This window comes from Pseudophryne corroboree, chromosome 8, assembly GCF_028390025.1.
Source record: "Pseudophryne corroboree isolate aPseCor3 chromosome 8, aPseCor3.hap2, whole genome shotgun sequence".
Lineage (NCBI taxonomy): Eukaryota > Metazoa > Chordata > Amphibia > Anura > Myobatrachidae > Pseudophryne > Pseudophryne corroboree.
In genome coordinates this window covers 92637346-92662947 of record NC_086451.1, presented here as the reverse complement: position 1 = coordinate 92662947, position 25602 = coordinate 92637346, and the positions used below count along the sequence as shown (strand labels likewise).

The 25602-nt window shown below is 48.2% G+C and overlaps 1 protein-coding gene across 1 annotated transcript in view; it reads left to right on the top strand.

The window, feature by feature from the left end:
• NUP214 (nucleoporin 214) overlaps positions 1-25602 on the top strand; it is a 395449-nt gene that overhangs the window by 115909 nt on the left and 253938 nt on the right. Inside the window, exons 6-8 of the mRNA XM_063936801.1 lie at positions 7611-7674; positions 8313-8416; positions 25393-25499. Of these exons, the coding sequence (XP_063792871.1) occupies positions 7611-7674; positions 8313-8416; positions 25393-25499 (275 nt within the window). The remainder of the gene's footprint in view (positions 1-7610; positions 7675-8312; positions 8417-25392; positions 25500-25602) is intronic.

Below are 25602 nucleotides of genomic sequence, written 5' to 3'. Positions count from 1 at the left end.
GGAAGAGCCAGCACACCCAGTTGAAATTTAAAGCGCACTGTCTCCTTTGGACCCCGTCTATACCCCATTGTACTAGTTTTCTCCAATATCCCTTATGGACTACGAGTAAAGGATTTACTGGTAGGTATTAAAATCCTATTTTTACTCTCTACACAGTCAGAGACAGGTGCACATTCAGACTGCCAGGAACAAAAACCTGTACAATAAAAATAGAGACTGGTGGCTGAAGGGGTTTTAATATAGGGAGTAGTAAAAAGATTATTCCTCACTCTCTAGGTGTTGGTGTTACATGTGTGTGTCACCTCAGTACGTTGCAATGGCAGGCAAGGGACCAGCGAGTAAGGCGTCTCAAAATTTATTTTGTCTGTGTGAAGTGTTAAAAAAAAAAAAAAAAAAAAAGTGCAGACTGGTTAGCTCAGTTGGTAGAGTGCTGGTTTTTCACCATTAAAGTAAGAAAAAGATCTCACACAGACAATTCCTCCTCGTGTGAAGCATATACTTCGGAGGTTGCATTAATTAGTCCGTCACAAGATGCTAATTTCTCCCTGGGCGGTAGCTCTTACTGGAACCGTCTCGCTATTACAGACTGTTGGCTGCTTTGCGGAAGAATCGTGAGACGATTAGGGACATTCCTTAAAATGGTTTACCTCCCCCATTTACTTCTACACCACCTTGGGTGGCCGGGTTAGCCAAGTCTGTAGAGGGTCTCACAAAACGCTTAGTACGTCCTATAAACAACCGCAGACAATTTCTAGAGCTAAGAAACGGACAGTACCACTAATTCTTCAGTCAAATGAATCAAGAAAGAACCTCTCTCTCAGGATGAGGCTGAAGATGAGGAGTTTTCTCCAGAATCATCTCAATTGTTTGAACCGCTTATTTTAGCAATAAGACAAGTTTTAAACATTTGTATGACTAAGGCTCCAGATTCGCCAGATACTGCTTTATTTAGTAGAAAACAGCGGTCATCGGTTACTTATCTCTTTTCAAATAAACTGAATGATCAGCTGAAGGAGGCTTGGAAGAACCTGAACAAGCGGTTTCAGATGCCTAAAAGTATTTATCCATGTGCATCGTCTATTATGGATAAGTGGGAAAAGTCTCCTCAAGTGGACTCTTCTCTCCAGGTTGTCAAAGATGACTGCATTACTTGTTCCAGGTGCGACATCTTTGAAAGACCCGTCTGATCGGAAACTGGACACCATGTTGAAATCCATTTACTCGACAGCAGGTGTCTCACTTAGACCAGCTTTTGTGAGGTCTTGGGAGAACAAAGCAGTGGCGCATTGGGCCACTAAGTTGATTACAGACCTGCAAGATGAGGTTCCGTTAGAAGAGGTAATTATCTTAGCAGTACCTATTAAGGAATCGGCTATATATTTAGGAGAAGCTGTTAGAGATATATTCGTTTAATTCACGGATCTCAGCATCGACTATTGCAGAAAGAAGAGCCATTTGGCTAAGGTCATTGCAATTAGACACGGAGTCTAAGAGAATGGTGGAAGCACTTCAATTCACAGGTGACATTCTTTTTAAAAAAAACACAAAAAACTAGATGCAACTAATTTCACAGGCTGCGGGTAGATAATCGACCTTCTTGCCGACTGTTGCTTCACCGTCTAAACGTTCTTACACTGGAACATTATTTTGCTCCTTTTGCACCACTCAACCCTTTCGAAGACAAAGAAAAACTACACCCTTGAGAGGTGGAGGTTGCGGCAAGCAACCAGCTGTTACTCGTCATCAGACCCAAAACCTACAGAAAACACTGTGGCATGACTGTCTCCCTTCCCACCGGGTTCCAAATATGGTGGGAGCGCGGTTTCCTAAGTTTCAAAATGCCTGGTTCAAGATATCCGACAATGCGTGAGTACACACTCTGTTTCGAAGCTACCGCCAAAGAGATTCTTTACAACGAGCCTTTCAAATCTTGTGGAAAAACGTTCAGCCCTTCAAGGTGCAATACAGACCTTAGTGGAATCGGCAGTTCTAATGCCAGTACCACCGCTTCAATGAAAGAAGTGTTACTGTTCCAATCTTTTCTTGATTCCAAAGCCAGATGGTAAGGTAAGACCAATATTAAACCTACAGTCACTGAATCAGTTTCTGGCTTATAACTGATTTGAAATGGAATTGATCAACTCAGTGATTTCGAGCTTGTAACCCAGGGAATTTGATATTTTTAGACATCAAAGATTCACATCTCGACATTCCGATTTGCAACGGCACCAGGCGTTTCTCTGGTTCACGATACAACAAGATAATTTTTAATTCGGAGCCTTACCATTTGGACTAACCACAGCACTCAGAGTGTTTTCCAAAGTCATGTCTGTGATGATTGCTCACCTCAGGTCACTGGGAGTTGCAATACTACCATACCTAGACGACCTCTTGGAAACTTCATCCGATTTCATACTCCAGGAGCATGCGCTACTAACATACAATGTATTAGTAGAACACGGATGGATAATAAACTTTTGGTAATCCAACCTTCAGCCGTCATAGCATATCCAGTTTCTCGGGATGATCCTGGAAACCAAAGTACAGAGAATCTTCTTACAACAAGACAAAGCTCTGAGTATACAGACACTGGTCCAGGCTGTTCTCAAGCCACGTCTAGTGTCCGTCCATTTATGCATTCGTTTGTTAGAAAAGATGGTAGCCACTTTTGAGACCCTGTAATCCAGACATTTTCACTCACGCCCTTTTCAGCTGGACCTATTACACCAATGGTCGGGGTCACATCTGCACCTTCAACAGTTGGTCTGTTTAACTCCCAGAACACGAGTGTCGTTTCTCTGGTGAATCCAACTGAACACTCTCACTGCGGACAGTTAGGCGTTTGGAACTGGACGTTTTTACGACCGACTCCAGCCTAAGAGGCTGGGGTGTGGTTGTGTTGGATTCCAGTCTTCATGGCCGTTGGTTTCCGCAGGAATCACAGTTGCCAATAAATGTGTTGGAACGGAGGTCGATCTACAAAGCTCTGGTACAGGCTGCTCACATTCATTGATCCAAAGCAATAAGGGTTAAACCAGACGATGCGACGGCTGTAGCATATGTCAACAAACTAGGCAGACTCGCGGTCGCATGGCAACGCGGGAGGTATCGCACATTCTCCAGTGGGCAGAACGCAGCGCAGTAATTCTCTAGGCAGTATTCATTCCGGGAGTGGACATTTGGGAAGCCGACTATATCAGTCGTCAGGAGAGCCATCCAAGAGAATGGGCACTTCAACCGGAGGTGTGTTAAGCTCTAATAGAACGTTGGGGTTGTCGTAGGTGAATCTCATTGCTTCCCTACTCCATTATCTACTTCCTCATTACATGTCCAGGATACAAGATCCTCAAGCAGAAGCGGTGGACACTTTGGCCGTGCCTTGGCTGTATGACCTAGGGTACGTTTTTCCTCCCTTCCCTCTGTTATCTCGGATACTCAAGATAATAGAACAGGAGTTAATCGCTGTAATTCCGTTAGCACCAGATTGGCCTCAGAGGGCTTGGTTTTGGATCTGCACCCTCTTCTGGCGGACGAGCCGTGGCCTCTTCCTCTGCGTCTGGATCTGCTACAGCAAAAACTCTTCGTGCACCCAGACTTACCACGGCTATTTTTAACGGGATGGCTATTGAGGCAGACATCTTAAAACTTGAAGGGATTCCAGAGGCCGTGATTCCTATGATGATGAGAGTGCGTAAACCTGTACCGGCGTCTCATTATCATCGCATTTGGCGGTCTTATGTTTCTCTTGGTGTGAGCAAAAGGGTTTACCATCAGACTTCTTTTGTTTATCATGTCTTTTGCTGTTTCTTCAAGCTGGTTTGTACTCTGGCCTTCGCCTGGCGTCTCCGAAAGTTCAGGTATCTGCATTCTCTATTTTCTTCCAAAAACATCTAGCGCTCCTGCCAGATGTTCAAATGTTCTTACAAGGGGTACTGCATGTACAGCCTCCTTTATTACTGGCCACAGCTCCTTGCTATTTAAGGCTGGTACTCGATTTCCTCCAGTCCAATTATTTGAAGCCTTTGGAAGATGCAGACCTTAAATATCTTGCTTGGAAGGCAGTTTTTTTTTTTTTTTTCTACTAGCCATAGCTTCAGTTTGGAGGGTATCTGAATTGAGTGTTTTGTCTTGTGAGCCTCCATACTTAATTTTCCATCCTACATAGGGCCTAAATAAGACCTGATCGCTAGGCTGCGTTTTCGTACAGCGGGCGATCAGGTCTAAACTGCGTATGCACCGGCGCATCGCATGGGTACAAAGCGGATCGCCGCTCAGCGATGGGTTTGTGCGAATCCATTCGCACAGACGTTCGCAAGGAGATTGACAGTAAGAAGGCGTTTGTGGGTGGCAACTGACCGTTTTCTGGGAGTGTTTGGAAAAACGCAGGCTTGTCCATGCGTTTGCAGGGAGGGTTCCTGACGTCAATTCCGGTCCCGGACAGGCTGAAGTGTTCGCAGCGGTTGAGTAAGTCCTGTGCCACTCAGAGACTGCACAAGATCTGTTTGTACTGCTCTGCTACACAGGCGTTCGCACACTTGCAAAGCTAAAATACACTCCCCTATGGGCGGCGACTCTGCGAACGCAGTACTGCAAAAAAAAACTAGCGAGCGAACAGATCTGAATTGCCCCCATAGTGCAGAGTTGCGGACGCAGGCCTCGTTACTTTCAAAGGTTGTGTCCGTTTTGTCATATCAATCTATTGTGGTTCTGTCCTTGCAGGACTATTCTGGATCACCTTCTACTCTGGATGTAGTGTGGGCTTTGAAGGTCTACGTGGATCAGACAGCAGCTATGGAAATTTTTATGCTTTATGATGTCCCTCATCGTGGGTGACCTGCTACTAAGCAGACCCTGGCCGCTGGGTTTGGTTGAAAATTCATCGGGCCTATCTTAACAAGTCTAGACCCCGCCCCCCCCTCCATTGGGCATTGTGGGCCTCTAGTCGGGGGGGCAACTACGTCTCAACTTTGCTGGGCAGCCACTTGGTCTAGTATTCACACGTTTGATAAGTTTTCCAAGTTTTTGCACTTGTTTGGCCGTCTAGCATTGCAAGTTCCTCAGCGCTTTCCCGCCATGGGGAGTAACTTTGGGACGTCCTCAGTTTCCTGACTTTGTGCCAGTGTCTCTTACTGGGTGACAGAAAAAGGAGGATTTTGGTACTTACCGATAAATCCCTTTTTCTGGAGCCATACGGGACACTGGCCGGCCGCCCGCCCAGCGCTGTTCTCTTGCCTTCAGGGTTGTTTAGTTGTGTTTTAATTGTTATGTGCTCTCTTCCCTCGTTTAGTTCTGTTATCTTGTTCCCATCTCCTCTCGGCTCATTCTTAACTGAGGGATGATGGGGGATAGAGGGGGAGGAGCCTGTTTCACTTTTGGATTATTTAAAGTGCCAGCTCCCTGTAAGCCAATATCATCACCCCAGCGTCTTGATTTTGTGCCAGTGTCCCCTATGGCTTCCGAAAAAGAGGTTTATCGGTAAGTACCAAAATCCTCCTTTCCATTTCAATGACCACACCCACTTCCTAGTCATTTTACCGCTAAAATTAATCTGCGCCTAGTTTTATGTTGACGGTTGTGTTTTGAAATTTGCATTATGTAAGCAACATACTAATGCTCTAGGGCCATCCTTTCATTAATTTAAACTGTTATGCTCTAATCCCTGTATTAAATTGTTCATAAGAGTCAGGGAACATTAGGTTTTTATAGCTATAGGAACAAGACCGGATCTTCAGGGCTTCAGAGATGCTGGGGAACTAGTGATGGTGTTATTCTTGGGAATTGTGGGTGCTCAGAGCAGGAAGTGCCCCTGTAAATGTGTCCTCCACACCCCTTTTTTTACCTCCTACCATAAAGTGATTGTGCCCACAAGGTAGTCCATCACATATCAAGACCGTATATAAGGGGGTGATTAGGTAGATAAAGCAAACGCCAGGACTGCCATTGGATTATCTGGTTGATGATTGAGGCTGGTAGATGTGGCAGATAAAATAGTGTAGAGATGACATGAAGTCTTGTCCAGCTGGATTATTGGTATATATAGTTTTCATTAAGTCAGCTGGTGGATAACATCAGTCGGACATCGGCATGCGTTCCAGACTGAATCACAACGGGGAGAATCACTTTTCAAGGACCCAGGGGTATGATGATATTTGAAGCCACAGAGGTTTCTTGGTTTTATTCTCTCCTTCTCTTTTTTTCTTTCTCCAGTAGCCATGACACAGAGGGTATTTTTTTTTTTTTTTTTTAAGAGAAAGGGCTCACGTCATCTTAGTTGTAGCAATCTCGCTGATGTGGTAATGGTATTTCCTCGCCTGGCTTTTACGGCATGGCTATTAAATCCTCAATTTTAAAGGTCAGTGGGTTTCCTGATCACTAACCAGGTAAGAAAGCAGAATCATAAGGCCTGGAAGACCTATATTTCTTGGTGTGAGCAGGAGAAATTCCACATGTCAGCATTTTGGCTGGCTGGGCTGCTCACATCTGCCAGGCCAAGGAGGTATGTAGGTCGGTTGTTCCCTGTCCATTATGAGTCCCACAAAAGAGGCTAGCCAGACTACAAGCAGACAGTCTCCCAGTGGATAACTTCAGTTATACTGCTGGCATATATTGGGGCTGCTACAACAAAAGAAATTGGGTTCCGCACCAAATAGTGAATTAATATGGTCACCTATTATTTATGTTAATAAGCACAAGGATATTCCCTACTGTATATCCGCTTGTTAATACATCATGTGTAACCATTTGTGTCTTTCAAAAGCAAAAGATTGTTGTTTATACAGTAGGTGATACAGGTTTTCATACATTTGCAGGTTTGCTAGTAGTTGACAAATCTTAATAAACAATGTTCAAAGAATACCAGCAAAGGGATACCGACGCCGGACCCGTCAAAATGCACACGGCGTGATCCTGACAGAGTCAGGAGACCGACACTGGAATGCCGACAGCCGGCACTCAAAACAGAAGTGTAGTAGGCGGGTTAGGGGTTGGGGAGGATGTTAGGTTTAAGTGTCCCCCGGGATGGGAATGGGGGAGGAGGTTAGGGTTAGGCAACACCATGGGGGGTGGTTAGGTTTAGCCACTAAGAGGAAGGTTTAGACTGTGGGGAAAGTGTGTGTGTGTGTGGGGGGGGGGGGGGGGGGGTAGGTTTAGGCACTGAGAGGGGATTAGGGGGTAGGAGAGGGGTGGGGGGGATATCTTACCTTGCCCCAGTCAGGATTTCACAGATCAGGATTCCGATGTTGGTATTGTGACTGCCGGCATCCTGTCTTGCGGTCGAGGATATTGAGTTATAATAAATAGAAAAGCGTGCCAGATATCGAAGTTGTATGCAGATTTTATCTGTTACTACTGCCCTTGCCCCTAGGCAGTGAACAAAAGGGTGAGTGTGCATATTTATTTATATATAGATAATGAAAAAAGAAAGCCGTGAATGTGCTGCCAGTGTGAGACTGGAGACTGTGCTGTTGGCTATTGGCCGTTGCAGCTTTTTCACACTCTGGGTTCTCTTCTGAAATTTCACATGAAATATAGGTACATAAGGTTGGCACAGGTTACACAGAAGTGGGCAAAGGAACTGGATTAATCAGATAAACTATTGCTGTGTTTTTCAGACCCTGCAAGAGAAGAAAGTTATTCCCTGCCCCCCCTTCTATGATTTGGACAACCCAGTAAAAGGTGAAGCATATGTTGCTATATTCTTACGTGCTGTTCTCCATCACATGTCCTTCATGCAGATCAGTTGGTTTGTGGCTCCCCATGGATCATCTCACCAGTAGCTGGATAAAGGACCTAATTCAGACATTATTGCTCCTCTGGTTGCCGCCCAGCCAGAGTGAAAATCCTCCCCGTGCAAGTCTGTGTACGCCATGCGAAAAGCTTTGCAATGCCGGTCAACTGCAGATCCGTTCATAACTAACTCACCATCGAATGTTGTTTCCAGTGTGTGCGTAGCTTAGGACTTACTCTTACAGTGCGAAAAAAAATAGGCTGAATGGGCCGAAGCTGACGTCACACACCCTCCCTGAAAATGCTTGCATTTTTCACGACGCTCCCAAAAAAACGCCAGTTACCACCCCCAAACGTTCGCTTCCTGTCAATCAATCTGCGTACGCCTAGCGATCAAAAAAGACGCAGGATTTGTTCGTGGTTTGGCCTCTCTGCTGTGTATTACGATCCGTACGTATGCACAGTCATTCGATAATCATTCGATAATCGTCCGCTTTGTGATTTTGCACGACGGCGATCAGGTCTGAATTAGGCCCAAAATCCATAGACTTGGATACACACTTACTGTACATTATGTCGTCTTTCAGTGCTGGATGTCCTCTGGGTCAGCACCTATGTCTTTGCTGTGGTGTATGCAGCTGCTGATGGGTCTTTGGAAACCTCGCCACAGCTTGTGATGGTTTTACTTCCGGTAAGTCCCTTTTCAATTTTTTCCGTTTGTTTCTGCACCATGTTATTCAAGATCATGTCCTATTAGCTCAGCTGTTGTCTTAGGTTATGTGTCCCTACATTTTGGCCATTTGTCCCTATCTTTCCTTCATTTTGTAGCCCATTTTGTGTTCCACTGCAGAGTCTGTCGGTGGCTTTATAAACTTATTTTCTCATACGTCCTAGAGGATGCTGGGGACACTTCAAGAGCCATGGGGTATAGACTGGATCCGCAGGAGACATGGGCACTTTAAGACTTTCAAATGGTGTGACCTGGCTCCTCCCTCTATGCCCCTCCTCCAGACTCCAGCCCTGGGCTGTAAAAACACTTGGTTTTGCAAAATGGGCATACAAACACACTGTCCTACCCCCGCCAGTGAAATTAGAAGCGCGCCATTGTGGGGGCGGGGCTTCTTCCTCACTAAGCCAGCACACTACTCAACACCATATTTCTCCTCAGGAGAAACGCTGGTCTTCCCTTCACTACTGACTAGTATCAGGGTACAAAAAAAGGGGGGGGGGGGGGGGGGGCGATGTATATGATGCTTATATTGTGTCATGTTATGTTATTAAACCGCTGCAGTTCTGTTTTATGATACTTCACAGATTGTGTGTTGCATTGGGGTGTGAGCTGGCTGATCAATTTTGTGTCCCTCTGACAGAGGTCTGTCCCCTATTAATCCCGGTATGTCTGAGGTGTGGTTGATACACGTGGGTGACATATCTGAGGAAGGGAGTTCCTTCAAGGAGGAAACTGTTTGGGGACGCAGAGTCGTAAGGTGGTGGCGCTACCGGCACACCAAGAGCCTGCATGGTGAATGATATACGTAGTAGTATGCGTTCTATCAATGAGAGATTAGATAAGGTTGTATCTAATGCTGCATGTTGAATATGTAGAAGATATGTTGTCTGCATTCTGTTCTCCCTTCTGCAGGCGACCCTCCCTGGGTCCCGTAAAATCCATTTACAAATGTTATGACTATTACTGCCGACACAGCCTCTGAGTCCTGTGTCAACGATAGGGGCTCCAGGAAAATAGCTCAAATAAGACTCTCCACGAGCTTAATGTATTCTTTCCTGGCACTCATCCCCTAGGTTAGACCGTACACTGTCCAGGTTGACAAAGAAGGTAATTCTCCCTGCACCTGGCACGTCTTCACTAAAAGAGCCGACAGACCGAAAGGTGGAATCTACGTTAAAATTTTATGTTGCAAATGCTACGCTGCTCAGGCCACTATTGCTTGCACGTGGGTGAGACGCGCTATGGGAAAGTGGTCAGAAAGCATGTCATCAGATATTAACATGATTGATTTAAGATAAGATACTCCTTAAGGTAGTGAATATCTAAGAAGATGCCGCATACATGCTGGGAGCAACGTAAGATATTGGACTCTTGATTTCACAAGCCGCTACCATGGCGGTATCGGCTAGGCAGGCGTTGTGATTTCGCCAGTGGAACGCGGATGCAGAGTCCGAGAGACATATGGAGGCTCTCCCATATAACGGGGACACCTTTCTTGGCGATGGACTGGAGGCGTTAGTCTAGGTGGCTACCGCAGGTAAGTCGACAATTTTTCTTTGCCACCTGCACCGGCAAAAAAAAATCACCCTCATATACAGTCCTTTCAGTCCAGTAAGTACAGCGAGAGGTCTCCCCATCTTGGAAGGTAGGGGAAGAGATGGAAAGATATCCACAATGGCTTCAGGTTCCCAAGAACAGAAGTCTACCCCTACTTCTGCCAGGTCAACAGCATGACGCTGGGGCTCCCTCGCGGGAGGTCGCTCGGGTGGAGGCACGTTTTTTAAAACTGTTCAGCCAAGGTTGGAGTCAATCTGGCCTGGATTCCTGGGTTTTACAAATAGTGTCCCAGGGGTTCAAACTGAAGTTCAAGCGTTTCCCCATGCCGATTTTTTTTAATTTTTAATTTTTTTAAATCGATTTTGCCAGCTTTTCTTCCAGAAAGAAAAGTAGTGATAACGGTAATTCCAAAATTATGTCAGGACCAGGGCATAGTCCTGGTGCCTGTGTCACAACAAAGGGAGGGGTTTTATTCAAGCCTCTTGTAGTTCCAAAAACCAGACGCCTCGGTCGGATCGATCCTAAACCCCCCCAAAAAATAATATTTTCTCTGACGTCCTAAGTGGATGCTGGGGACTCCGTCAGGACCATGGGGAATAGCGGCTCCGCAGGAGACAGGGCACAAAATTAAAAGTTTGACCACTAGGTGGTGTGCACTGGCTCCTCCCCCTATGACCCTCCTCCAAGCCTCAGTTAGGTTTTTGCCCGGCCGAGAAGGGTGCAATCTAGGTGGCTCTCCTAAAGAGCTGCTTAGAATAAAAGTTTGTTAGGTTTTTTATTTTCAGTGAGTCCTGCTGGCAACAGGCTCACTGCAACGCGGGACTAAGGGGAGAAGAAGTGAACTCACCTGCGTGCAGGATGGATTGGCTTCTTAGGCTACTGGACACTAGCTCCAGAGGGACGATCACAGGTACAGCCTGGATGGGTCACCGGAGCCGCGCCGCCGTCTCCCTTACAGATGCTGAAGTGAGAAGAGGTCCAGAAATCGGCGGCTGAAGACTTTCCAGTCTTCTTAAGGTAGCGCACTGCAGCTGTGCGCCATTGCTCTCAGCACACTTCACACCGCGGTCACTGAGGGTGCAGGGCGCTGGGGGGGGGCGCCCTGGGCAGCAATGAGATTACCTATACTGGCTAAAAATACATCACATATAGCCCCTGGGCTATATGGATGTATTTAACCCCTGCCAGGATTACAGAAAAAAACGGGAGAAGAGCCCGCCGTGAAGGGGGCGGGGCCTATCTCCTCAGCACACAGCGCCATTTTTCCCACACAGATCCGCTGGTGGGAAGGCTCCCAGGCTCTCCCCTGCACTGCACTACAGAAACAGGGTTAAAACAGAGAGGGGGGGCATTTTTTTGGCGATATTATTATATATTAAGCTGCTGTAAGGGAAAACACTTACTATAAGGTGGTCCCTGTATAATTATAGTGCTTTGGTGTGTGCTGGCAAACTCTCCCTCTGTCTCCCCAAAGGGCTAGTGGGGTCCTGTCCTCTATCAGAGCATTCCCTGTGTGTGTGCTGTGTGTCGGTACGTGTGTGTCGACAGGTATGAGGACGATGTTGGTGTGGAGGCGGAGCAATTGCCTGTAATGGGATGTCACCCCCTAGGGAGTCGACACCGGAATGGATGGCTTTATTTATGGAATTACGTGATAGTGTCAACACGCTACAAGGTCGGTTGACGATATGAGACAGCCGGCAAACCAATTAGTACCTGTCCAGGCGTCTCAAACACCGTCAGGGGCTTTAAAACGCCCATTACCTCAGTCGGTCGACAGACACGGACACTGACTCCAGTGTCGACGGTGAAGAAACAAACTATTTTCCAGTAGGGCCACACGTTACATAATCACGGCAATGAAGGAGGCGTTACATATTTCTGATACTACAAGTACCACAAAAATGGGTATTATGTGGGGTGTGAAAAAACTACCTGTAGTTTTTCCTGAAATCAGATGAATTGATTGAAGTGTGTGATGAAGCGTGGGTTACCCCCGATAGGAAGTTGCTAATTTCAGAGAAGTTATTGGCATTATACCCTTTCCCGCCAGAGGTTAGGGCGCGCTGGGAAACACCCTCTAGGGTAGATAAGGCGCTCACACGCTTATCAAAACAAGTGGCGTTACCGTCTCCTGATACGGCCGCCCTCAAAATCCAGCTGATAGGAGGCTGGAAAATACTCTAAAAAGTATATACACACATACTGATGTTATACTGCGACCAGCAATCGCCCCAGCATGGATGTGCAGTGCTGGGGGGGTTTGGTCGGAATCTCTGACTGGAAATATTGATACCCTGAATAGCGACAATATTTTATTGACTATAGAGCATTTAAAGGATGCATTATCTTTATATGCGAGATGCACAGAGGGATATTTGCACTCTGGCATCAAGGGTAAGTGCGCTGTCCATTTCTGCCAGAAGAAGTTTATGGACGCGACAGTGGTCAGGTGATGCGGATTCCAAGCGGCATATGGAAGTTTGCCGTATAAAGGGGAGGAATTATTTGGGGTCGGTCTATCGGACTTGGTGGCCACGGCAACAGCCGGAAAATCCACCTTTTTTACCTCAGGTCACCTCCCAACAGAAAAAGACACCGTCTTTTCAGCCTCAGTCCTTTCGTTCTCATAAGAACAAGCGGGCAAAAGGCCATTCATATCTGCCCGAGGCAAAGGAAAGGGTAAGAGACTGCAGCAAGCAGCTCCTTCCCAGGAGCAGAAGCACTCCCCCGCTTCTGAAAAGTCCTCAGCATGTCGCTGGGGCCTTACAAGCGGACTCAGGTCCGGTGGGGGGGTCGTCTCAAGAATTTCAGCGCGCAGTGGGCTCACTCGCAAGTCGACCCTTGGATCCTGCAGGTAGTATCACAGGGGTACAGATTGGAATTCGAGACGTCCCTTCCTCGCAGATTCCTGAAGTCTGCTTTACCAACATCTCCCTCCGACAGGGAGACGGTGTTGGAAGCTATTCACAAGCTGTATTCCCAGCAAGTAATAGTCAAGGTACCCCTACTACAACAAGGAAAGGGGTATTATTCCACGCTGTTTGTGGTACCGAAGCCGGACGGCTCGGTGAGACCTATTCTAAGTCTGAAATCTTTTGAACACTTACATACAAAGGTTCAAGTTCAAGATGAAATCACTCAGAGCAGTGATAGCGAATCTGGAAGAAGGGGACTTTATGGTGTCCTTGGACATCAAGGATGCTTACCTCCATGTCCCAATTTGCCCTTCAAACCAAGGGTACCTCAGGTTCGTGGTACAAAACTGTCACTATCAGTTTCAGACGTTGCCGTTTGGATTGTCCACGGCACCCCGGGTCTTTACCAAGGTAATGGCCGAAATGATGATTCTTCTTCGAAGAAAAGGCGTATTAATTATCCCTTACTGGGACGATCTCCTGATAAGGGCAAGATCCAGAGAACAGTTAGAGGCCGGTGTAGCACTAACCCAAGTAGTGCTGCAACAGCACAGGTGGATTCTAAATTTTCCAAAATCCCAGCTGAGCCCGACGACACGTCTGCTGTTCCTAGGGATGATTCTGGACTCAGTTCAGAAAAAGGTTTTTCTCCCGGAGGAGAAAGCCAGGGAGTTATCCGAGCTAGTCAGGAACCTCCTAAAACCAGGAAAAGTGTCAGTGCATCAATGCACAAGAGTCCTGGGTAAATGATGGCTTCTTACGAAGCGATTCCATGCGGCAGATTCCACGCAAGAACTTTTCAGTGGAATCTGCTGGACGAATGGTCCGGATCGCATCTTCAGATGCATCAGCGGATAGCCCCGTCTCCAAGGACAAGGGGGTCTCTTCTGTGGTGGTTGCAGAGTGCTCACCTTTTTGGAGGGCCGCAGATTCGGCATTCAGGACTGGGTCCTGGTGACCACGAATGCCAGCCTGAGAGGCTGGGGAGCAGTCACACAGGGAAGAAATTTCCAGGGAGTGTGGTCAAGCCTGGAGACTTCACTTCACATAAATATACTGGAGCTAAGGGCAATTTACAATGCTCTAAGCCTGGCAAGGCCTCTGCTTCAGGGTCAGCCGGTGTTGAACCAGTAGGGCAACACCACGGCAGTCGCCCACGTAAACAGACAGGGCGACACAAGAAGCAGGAGGGCAATGGCAGAAGCTGCAAGGATTTTTCACTGGGCAGAAAATCATGTGATAGCACTGTCAGCAGTGTTCATTCCGGGAGTGGACAACTGGGAAGCAGACTTCCTCAGCAGACACGATCACCACCCGGGAGAGTGGGGACTTCATCCAGAAGTCTTCCACATGATTGTGAACCGTTGGGAAAAACCAAAGGTGGACATGATGGCGTCCCGCCTCAACAAAAAACTGGACAGGTATTGCGCCAGGTCAAGAGACCCTCAGGCAATAGCTGTGGATGCGTTGGTAACACCATGGGTGTACCAGCCAATGTATGTGTTCCCCCCTCTGCCTCTCATACCCAAGGTACTGAGAATTATAAGGCGAAGGGGAGTAAGAACGATACTCGTGGTTCCGGATTTGCCAAGAAAGACTTGGTACCCGGAACTTCAAGAGATGCGCACGGAGGATCCGTGCACTCTACCTCTAGACTTACCGCGGCTGCGTTTGACGGCATGGCAGTTGAACGCCGGATCCTGAAGGAGAGGGCTCCGACGGAGGAATTTCAACTGGGTCGATTCCTACATTTCCTGCAAACAGGATTGTCTATGGGCCTCAAATTGGGGTCCATTAAGGTTCAAATTTCGGCCCTGTCGATTTTCTTCCAGAAAGAATTGGCTTCAGTTCCTGAAGTCCAGACTTTTGTCAAAGGAGTACTACATATACAGCCCCGGTTGTGCCTCCAGTGGCACCGTGGGATCTCAATGCAGTTTTGGGATTCCTCAAATCCCATGGGTTTGAGCCACTCAAATCGGTGGATTTGAAATATCTTACATGGAAAGTGACCATGCTACTGGCCCTGGCTTCGGCCAGAAGAGTGTCAGAATTGGCGGCTTTTTCGTACAAAAGCCATATCTGATTTTCCATTGGGACAGGGCAGAACTGCGGACGCGTCCTCGGTTTCTCCCCAAGGTGGTATCAGCGTTTCACCTGAACCAACCTATTGTAGTGCCTGCGGCTTCTAGCGACTTGGAGGACTCCAAGTTGTTCGACGTTGTCAGAGCCTTAAAAAAAAAAAAAAAAAAAAAAAAATATATATATATATATATATATATATATATATATATATATATATATATATATATATATATATATATATATATATATATATATATATATATATATTTCAAGGACGGCTGGAGTCAGAAAGTCTGACTCGCTGTTTATACTGTATGCACCCAACAAGCTGGGTGTTCCTGCGTCTAAGCAGACGATTGCTCGTTGGATTTGTAGCACAATTCAACTTGCGCATTCTGTGGCAGGGCCTGCCACAGCCAAAATCTGTAAATGCCCACTCCACAAGGAAGGTGGGCTCACCTTGGGCGGCTGCCCGAGGGGTCTCGGCATTACAACGCTGCCGAGCAGTTACGTGGTCAGGGGAGAACACGTTTGTAAAATTCTACAAATTTGATACCCTGGCTAAGGAGGACCTGGAGTTCTCTCATTCGGTGCTGCAGAGTCATCCGCACTCTCCCGCCCGTTTGGGAGCTTTGGTATAATCCCCATGGTCCTGACGGAGTCCCCAGCATCCACTTAGGACGTCAGAGAAAATAAGAATTTACTTACCGATAATTCTATTTCTCGTAGTCCGTAGTGGATGCTGGGCGCCCATCCCAAGTGCGGATTGTCTGCAATACTTGTACATGGTTATTGTTACAAAAATCGGGTTATTATTGTTGGAAGCCATCTTTTCAGAGGCTCCTCTGTTATCATGCTGTTAACTGGGTTCAGATCTCAAGTTGTACAGTGTGATTGGTGTGGCTGGTATGAGTCTTACCCGGGATTCAAAATCCTTCCTTATTGTGTACGCTCGTCCGGGCACAGTATCCTAACTGAGGCTTGGAGGAGGGTCATAGGGGGAGGAGCCAGTGCACACCACCTAGTGGTCAAACTTTTAATTTTGTGCCCTGTCTCCTGCGGAGCCGCTATTCCCCATGGTCCTGACGGAGTCCCCAGCATCCACTACGGACTACGAGAAATAGAATTATCGGTAAGTAAATTCTTATTTTTTTTTTGGAATCTCTACTTAAACCTGTTCAGATTCAAGTTGGAATCACTGGGAGCAGTGATTTTCCAGTCTGGAGGAGGGAGATTACAGGGTGTCAGTAGACGTAAAGATACTTACCTGCAAGTTCCCATTTATCCTCCTCACATGGCTTATCTGAGACTCGCGGGTCAGGATTGCCATTACCGATTCCAGAAGTTACCTTTTCGGTCTCTCCACTGCGCCGAGGGTTTTCACCAAGGTGACGGCGGAGATGAGGATCCTCCTGATTCAAGAAGGAGTCAATATAATTCCTTATCTAGACGGTCACCTGTAAAAGCCGACATCCAGGGAGTGGTTGGTACAAAACATCGCGCTCTACCTGTTCATACTCCATTAACACGGTTGCTTACAGGAAAGATTATTTTTTTTCTTTCGGGATGGTTCTGGACAGGGAGGTTCAGAGAGTTTCTTCCGATGGAAAAGGCTCTGGAAATACAGAAAAGGGTAAAACTAGTTTTGCAACCATCAAGAGTGTCGATCCATCAGGGCAAGTTTGGTGGCGGCCCACGAGGCCATACAGTTGGCAGGTTCCAGGCCAGGGTGTTCCGGGGGGGACCCGTTGGGATTCCCACCTACACATGCACCAATTGATAGTCCTGTCGTCAATTGCCAGGGTTTCACTCCTGTGGTAGCTACACAGCTCGCACCTACTAGAGGGACGCAGGCTCGGGGTTCAGGACTGTGTCCTGGTGACCACAGATGCGAGTCTCCGAGGCTGGGAAGCTGTCACTCTAGGGAAAAGCTTCCTAGAAAAAGTCTAAAGTCAGGAAGCCTGCGTTCTCATGAATAAGATGGAATTGAGAGCCATCTACAGCGGCCTTCAACAGCGGTATATCTTCTTCAAGATCATCCCGTGTGATTCCAGTTGGACGGAACGAAAAGCAGAGTGAAAATGGCAGAGGTGACGAAGATCTTCCTCTGGGCAGAAAAACGTATAAGGTCTCTGTCGGCTATTTTCATTCCGGGAGTAGACCACTGGGAAGCAGACTGCTTTAGCAGACACTATCTCCATCCGGGAGAGGGGACCCTCCACCAAGAAGTTTTCGCAGAGGTGCAAGTCTTTGGGGAGTTCCTCAAGTAGACATGATGACATCTCTTCTCGACGAGAAGCTCTAAACATATTGTTCCAGGTCAAGAGAAGCGCGGACAATAGCAGTTGATGCAATGGTGTCCCAGTGGCTATTCTGGTCGGTGTATGTGTTTTCTCCACTTCCACTGATCCCAAATGTTCTCGAGATCGTAAGAAGAACAATGATTCGGACAAATTTCTTTGGTCCAGACTGACCAAGGAGAGTTGGTGCTCAGATCTTCAGGAGTTGCTCATGAACAGATTCTGGGTTTCTTCTTCTTCGCGAGGACCTACTACGGTAAGTACCGTGAGTGTACCTAGGCTTACCGCTGCTACGTTTGACGGCGTGGCGGTTGAGCGCCAGATCCTTGCCCGAAAGGGTATTCCCTAGGATGTCATCCCCACTCTTGTTCAGGCCAGGAATGGAGTAACGTCTGAACATTTACCACAGTTTTTTGGGGGGAAATATGTGTCTTGGTGTGAATCCAAGAAGGCTCCAACGGAAGAATTTCGATTATGGCGTTTTTCCATTTCCTACAGGCAGGAGTAAGGCAGCCTGAAATTGGATCTTATCAGGTTCCAGATTTCAGCATTGGCAATTTTCTTTCTGAAAAAATTGGCTTCTCTTCCGGAAGTTCAGGCTTTCGTGAAAGGCTTGTTGCGCATCCAACCTCCATTGTACCTCCAGTGGCACCATGGGTTTTTAATGTGGTTAGAGCTTTGAAGGTTATGTCGCCTGAAAGGCTCAGATTGGGAAAGCAGAGGCTCTGTTTTGTTCTGTGTGCTCTCAGCAAGATTGGGTGTCCTGCTTCCAAGCAGGCCATTGCGCGCTGGATCTATGGTGCAATTCAGCATGCTCCTTCCACGGCTGGATTGCAGTTACCGAAATTGGTGAATGCCCATTCTATTAGAAAGGTGGGCTCGTCCGGGGCGGTTGACTGGGGAGTCTCGGCATTGCAACTTTGCCGAGCAGCTAGTTGTAAAACTTAGCCAAACTGTTTGTTAGTTTTAATTAGTGATGAGCGGGTTCGGTTTTACTCGGTTTTACTCGGTTTTACTCGGTTCTCAAAACGGCATCTTATTGGCTCACGGATGTCACGTGTTTTGGATAGCCAATAAGATGCCGTTTTGAGAACCGAGTAAAACCGAGTCGAACCTCGCTCATCACTAGTTTTAATACCTTGGCTGAGGTTGACCTCACGTTTGGTCATTCAGTGCTGCAGAGTCATCCGCACTCTCCCGCCCATTCTAGAGCTTTGGTATAAACCCCATGGTTCTTGAAGTGTCCCCAGCATCCTCTAGGCTATATGAGAAAATAGGATTTTAATACCTACCGGTAAATCCTTTTCTCTAATACCCATTTTCCACTATAAGCACGGGTCGCAGCCGTGTCGCCTGACACGGCTGCGACCCGTGCTACAGCCCCTTTCAGCAGCGCTCACCAACCCGGCATATTGCTGGGTTGTTGACGCTGCTAGTGATGCGGCAGGGGCGGCGCTGGGAGATCACATGATCTCCCAGCGCCGCCCTCCCTATGCACTGTGAACGGGAGCCGTGTCGCCTCGACACGGCTCCCGTTCACACTAGACAGCTAGCCGGGTAGGATTCCCGGATCACTTGATCCGGGAATTTGCCGGGGGACCCGTTTCCACTAGAGAAAAACACGGGTAAATGCGCTCCCCCGCACATTTACCCATGTTTTAAGGAGCTAGTGGAAAAGGGGTATTAGTCCGTAGAGAATGCTGGGCGCCCGTCTGCAGTTGTTGGTTGTGGCTACACACAGGTTGTGTTATGGGTTTTTTTTGTCAGCGTATTGCTGCAAATTCGTCATGCCGTTGGCTTGTGTTCTATTGAATGCCACGTTCTGCGGCATGCTTGCGGTGTGAGCTGGTAAGATTGCTCACTGTGGTTTAACGATCAATCCTTTCCTCGAAATGTCCGTCTCCCTGGGCACAGTTCCTTAAACTGGAGTCTGGAGGAGGGGCATAGAGGGAGGAGCTAGGTCCCACCATTTGAAAGTCTTAAAGTGCCCATGTCTCCTGCGGATCCCATCTATACCCCATGGTTCTTGAAGTGTCCCCAGCATCCTCTACAGACGAAGAGAAAAGGATTTACCGGTAGGTATTAAAATCCTATTTTCTCTAACGTCCTAAGTGGATGCTGGGACTCCGTAAGGACCATGGGGAATAGCGGCCCCGCAGGAGACTGGGCACAACTAAAAGAAAGCTTTAGACTACTGGTGTGCACTGGCTCCTCCCACTATGACTCTCCTCCAGACTTCAGTTAGATTCTTATGCCCGGCTGAGCTGGATGCACACTAGGGGCTCTCCTGAGCTCCTAGAAAGAAAGTATATTTAGGTTTTTTATTTTACAGTGAGATCTGCTGGCAACAGACTCACTGCAGCGAGGGACTAAGGGGAGAAGAAGCGAACCTACCTAATAGGTGGTAGTTTGGGCTTCTTAGGCTACTGGACACCATTAGCTCCAGAGGGATCGACCGCAGGACCCGACCTTGGTGTTCGTTCCCGGAGCCGCGCCGCCGGCCCCCTTACAGAGCCAGAAGCAAGAAGTGTTCCGGAAAATCGGCGGCAGAAGACTTCAGTCTTTAACAAGGTAGCGCACAGCACTGCAGCTGTGCGCCATTGTTCCTCATGCACACCTCACACTCCGGTCACTGATGGGTGCAGGGCGCTGGGGGGGGGGGGGGGCGCCCTGAGGGCAATATAAGACACCTTGGCTGGCAAATCTACACCATATATAGTCAGGAAGGCTATATAGGTGTAAAAATACCCCTGCCAGAATTCCAGAAAAAGCGGGAGAAGTCCGCCGGAAAAGGGGCGGGGCCATCTCCCTCAGCACACTGGCGCCATTTTTCCCTCACAGCTCCGCTGGAAGGACGCTCCCTGGCTCTCCCCTGCAGTGTACAAGCTACAGAAGGGTAAAAAAGAGAGGGGGGGCACTAAATTTAGGCGCAGTATATATTATATTAGCAGCTATAAGGGAAAAACACTCATTTATAGTGGGATCCCTGTGTTATATAGCGCTCTGGTGTGTGCTGGCATACTCTCTCTCTGTCTCCCCAAAGGGCTTTGTGGGGTCCTGTCCTCTGTCAGAGCATTCCCTGTGTGTATGCGGTGTGTCGGTACGGCTGTGTCGACATGTTTGATGAGGAGGCTTATGTGGAGGCGGAGCAAATGCCGATAAATGTGATGTCACCCCCTGCGGGGTCGACACCTGAGTGGATGGTGCTGTGGAAGGAATTACGCGACCGTGTCGACTCCTTGCATAAAAGGTTTGACGACATACCAAATGTGGGACAGGCGGCTTCTCAGCCTGTGCCTGCCCAGGCGTCTCAAAAGCCATCAGGGGCCCTAAAACGCCCGCTACCTCAGATGGCAGACACAGATGTCGACACGTATACTGACTCCAGTGTCGACGACGATGAGACTAATGTAACTTCCAGTAGGGCCACACTTTACATGATTGAGGCAATGAAAAATGTGTTGCACATTTCTGATGTTACCCCCGGTACCACAAAAAAGGGTATTATGTTTGGAGAGAAAAAACTACCAGTAGCTTTTCCTCCATCTGAAGAGTTAAATGAAGTGTGTAAGAAGCGTGGGCTTCCCCTGATAAGAAACTGGTAATTTCTAAGAGGTTACTAATGGCGTACCCTTTCCCGCCAGAGGATAGGTCACTTTGGGAAACATCCCCTAGGGTGGATAAAGCGCTCACACGCTTGTCAAAGAAGGTGGCACTACCGTCTCCGGATACGGCCGCCCTGAAGGAATCTGCTGATAGAAAGCAGGAGGCTATCCTGAAGTCTATATATACACACACAGGTGTTATACTGAGACCAGCTATTGCTTCAGCATGGATGTGCAGTGCTGCAGCTGCGTGGTCAGATTCCCTGTCGGAAAATATTGATACCCTAGACAGGGACACTATTTTGCTAACCGTAGAGCATATTAAAGACGCACTTTTATACATGAGGGATGCACAGAGGGATATTTGCCGGCTGGCATCTAAAATAAGTGCAATGTCCATTTCTGCCAGGAGAGGGTTATGGACTCGGCAGTGGACAGGAGATGCAGATTCTAAAAGGCACATGGAAGTTCTGCCTTATAAGGGTGAGGAGTTGTTCGGGGATGGTCTCTCGGACCTCGTTTCCACAGCAACAGCTGGGAAGTCTACATTTTTACCCCATGTTCCCTCACAGCCAAAGAAAGCGCCGTATTATCAGGTACAGTCCTTTCGGCCCAATAGGGGCAAGCGGGTTAGGGGCGCGTCCTTTCTGCCCAGAGGCAGAGGTAGAGGGAAAAAGCTGCAGCATACAGCCAGTTCCCAGGAGCAAAAGTCCTCCCCCGCTTCCTCTAAGTCCACAGGGCTCCACAGGCGGAGCCAGGTACGGTGGGGGCCCGTCTCAAATATTTCAGCAATCAGTGGGCTTGCTCACGGGTGGATCCCTGGATCCTTCAAGTGGTATCTCAGGGGTACAAGCTGGAATTCGAGACGTCTCCCCCCCGCCGTTTCCTCAAATCTGCCTTACCAACCACTCCCTCAGGCAGGGGGGCAGTGTTACAGGCAATTCACAAGCTGTATTCACAACAGGTGATAGTAAAGGTGCCCCTACTTCAACAAGGACGGGGTTACTATTCCACAATGTTTGTGGTACCGAAACCGGACGGTTCGGTGAGACCCATTTTAAATTTGAAATCCTTGAACACATATATAAAAAAATTCAAGTTCAAGATGGAATCGCTCAGGGCGGTTATTGCAAGCCTGGACGAGGGGGATTACATGGTATCACTGGACATCAAGGATGCTTACCTGCATGTCCCCATTTACCATCCTCACCAGGAGTACCTCAGATTTGTGGTACAGGATTGTCATTACCAATTCCAGACGTTGCCGTTCGGTCTATCCACGGCTCCGAGGGTCTTTACCAAGGTAATGGCCGAAATGATGATACTCCTTCGAAAGAAGGGAGTTTTAATTATCCCGTACTTGGACGATCTCCTGATTAAAGGCGAGGTCCAGGGAGCAGTTGTTGGTCGGGGTAGCACTATCTCGGGAGGTGCTACAACCGCACGGCTGGACTCTAAATATTCCAAAGTCACAGCTGTTCCCTACGACACGTCTACTGTTCCTGGGGATGGTTCTGGACACAGAACAGAAAAAAGTGTTTCTCCCGGAGGAGAAGGCCAAGGAGCTGTCATCTCTAGTCAGAGGCCTCCTAAAACCAAAACAGGTGTCTGTGCATCACTGCACGCAGATCCTGGGAAAGATGGTAGCTTCCTACGAAGCGATTCCATTCGGCAGGTTCCATGCAAGAACCTTTCAGTGGGACCTGTTGGACAAGTGGTCCGGATCGCATCTTCAGATGCATCGGCTGATAACCCTGTCTCCAAGGACCAGGGTGTCTCTGCTGTGGTGGCTGCAGAGTGCTCATCTTCAAGAGGGCCGCAGATTCGGCATACAGGACTGGGTCCTGGTGACCACTGATGCCAGCCTTCGAGGCTGGGGGGCAGTCACACAGGGAAGAAACTTCCAAGGACTATGGTCAAGTCAGGAGACTTCCCTGCACATAAATATTCTGGAGCTGAGGGCCATTTACAATGCCCTAAGTCAGGCAAAACCCCTGCTTCAAAACCAGCCGGTACTGATCCAGTCAGACAACATCACGGCGGCCGCCCATGTAAACCGACAGGGCGGCACGAGAAGCAGGACGGCGATGGCAGAAGCCACAAGGATTCTCCGATGGGCGGAAAATCACGTGTTAGCACTGTCAGCAGTGTTCATTCCGGGAGTGGACAACTGGGAAGCAGACTTCCTCAGCAGGCACGACCTCCGCCCGGGAGAGTGGGGACTTCATCCAGAAGTCTTCCAACTGATTGTAAACCGTTGGGAAAGGCCACAGGTGGACATGATGGCGTCCCGCCTAAACAAAAAGCTAGAAAGATATTGCGCCAGGTCAAGAGACCCGCAGGCGATAGCTGTGGACGCTCTAGTGACACCGTGGGTGTACCGGTCGGTTTATGTGTTCCCTCCTCTTCCTCTCATACCAAAGGTACTGAGGATAATAAGGAGAAGAGGAGTAAGAACTATACTCATTGTTCCGGATTGGCCAAGAAGAGCTTGGTACCCGGAACTTCAAGAAATAATGTCAGAGGACCCATGGCCTCTGCCGCTCAGACAGGACCTGCTGCAGCAGGGGCCCTGTCTGTTCCAAGACTTACCGCGGCTGCGTTTGACGGCATGGCGGTTGAACACCGGATCCTGAAGGAAAAGGGCATTCCGGAGGAAGTCATTCCTACGCTGATTAAAGCTAGGAAAGAAGTAACCGCAAATCATTATCACCGCATATGGCGAAAATATGTTGCGTGGTGTGAGGCCAGGAAGGCCCCAACGGAGGAATTTCAGCTGGGCCGTTTCCTGCACTTCCTACAGTCAGGGGTGACTGTGGGCCTAAAATTGGGTTACATTAAGGTCCATATTTCGGCTCTATCGATTTTCTTCCAAAATTGTACTGGCATCACTGCCTGAAGTTCAGACTTTTGTTAAGGGAGTGCTGCATAGTCAACCCCCGTTTGTGCCTCCAGTGGCACCGTGGGATCTCAACGTGGTGTTGGATTTCCTGAAGTTGCATTGGGTTGAGCCACTTAAATCCGTGGAGCAATAATACCTCACGTGGAAAGTGGTCATTCTGTGGGCCTTGGCGTCGGCCAGGCGTGTATCAGAATTGGCGGCTTTGTCATACAAAAGCCCTTATCTGTATTTTATATGGATAAGGCGGAATTGAGGACTCGTTCCCAATTCCTTCCAGAGAGAACTGGCTTCACTACCTGAAGTTCAGACTTTTGTTAAGGGAGTGCTGCATATTCAGCCCCCTTTTGTGCCTCCAGTGGCACCATGGGATCTCAACGTGGTGTTGGATTTCCTAAAGTCACATTGGTTTGAGCCACTTAAAACCGTGGAATTGAAGTATCTCACGTGGAAAGTGGTCATGTTGTTGGCCTTGGCTTCGGCCAGGCGTGTATCAGAATTGGCGGCTTTGTCATGTAAAAGCCCTTATCTGATTTTCCATATGGATAGGGCAGAATTGAGGACTCGTCCCCAGTTTCTTCCTAAAGTGGTATCAGCTTTTCATCTGAACCATCCTATCGTGGTGCCTGCGGCTACTACAGACTTGGAGGCTTCCAAGTTGTTGGACGTAGTCAGGGCCCTGAAAATCTGTTTCCAGGACAGCTGGAGTCAGAAAGACTGACTCGCTATTTATCCTGTATGCGCCCAACAAGTTGGGTGCACCTGCTTCAAAGCAGACTATTGCTCGCTGGATCTGTAGTACGATTCAGCTTGCACATTCTGCGGCGGGACTGCCGCATCCTAAATCAGTAAAAGCGCATTCTACAAGGAAGGTGGGCTCTTCTTGGGCGGCTGCCCGAGGGGTCTCTGCTCTACAACTTTGCCGAGCAGCTACTTGGTTGGGGTCAAAAACGTTTGCTAAATTCTACAAGTTTGACACCCTGGCTGAGGAGGACCTAGAGTTTGCCCATTCGGTGCTGCAGAGTCATCCGCACTCTCCCGCCCGTTTGGGAGCTTTGGTATAATCCCCATGGTCCTTACGGAGTCCCAGCATCCACTTAGGACGTTAGAGAAAATAATAATTTACTCACCGGTAATTCTATTTCTCGTAGTCCGTAGTGGATGCTGGGCGCCCATCCCAAGTGCGGATTGTCTGCAATACTTGTATATAGTTATTGCCTAACTAAAGGGTTATTGTTGAGCCATCTGTTGAGAGGCTCAGTTGTTATCATACTGTTAACTGGGTATTGTATCACGAGTTATACGGTGTGATTGGTGTGGCTGGTATGAGTCTTACCCGGGATTCAAAATCCTTCCTTATTGTGTCAGCTCTTCCGGGCACAGTATCCTAACTGAAGTCTGGAGGAGGGTCATAGTGGGAGGAGCCAGTGCACACCAGTAGTCTAAAGCTTTCTTTTAGTTGTGCCCAGTCTCCTGCGGAGCCGCTATTCCCCATGGTCCTTACGGAGTCCCAGCATCCACCACGGACTACGAGAAATAGAATTACCGGTTAGTAAATTCTTATTTTATGTTGCAGAGAAAAGAGGATAAACGAGGGGATCGATTCCTGAACTTCACGGAGACGTGTTACAGCAGCTGCAATGAGAGGCAGCATCATTTCTTCATGAACTACATCGAGGACTGGTGAGCAGTGCGGGGAATGCTGGGATTCTCTCTGGCTCTCATAGTGTAGCTGAGAAGGGGAAGCAATGTACATTACACTGTCCCCACTGTCCTGTATTGCTCT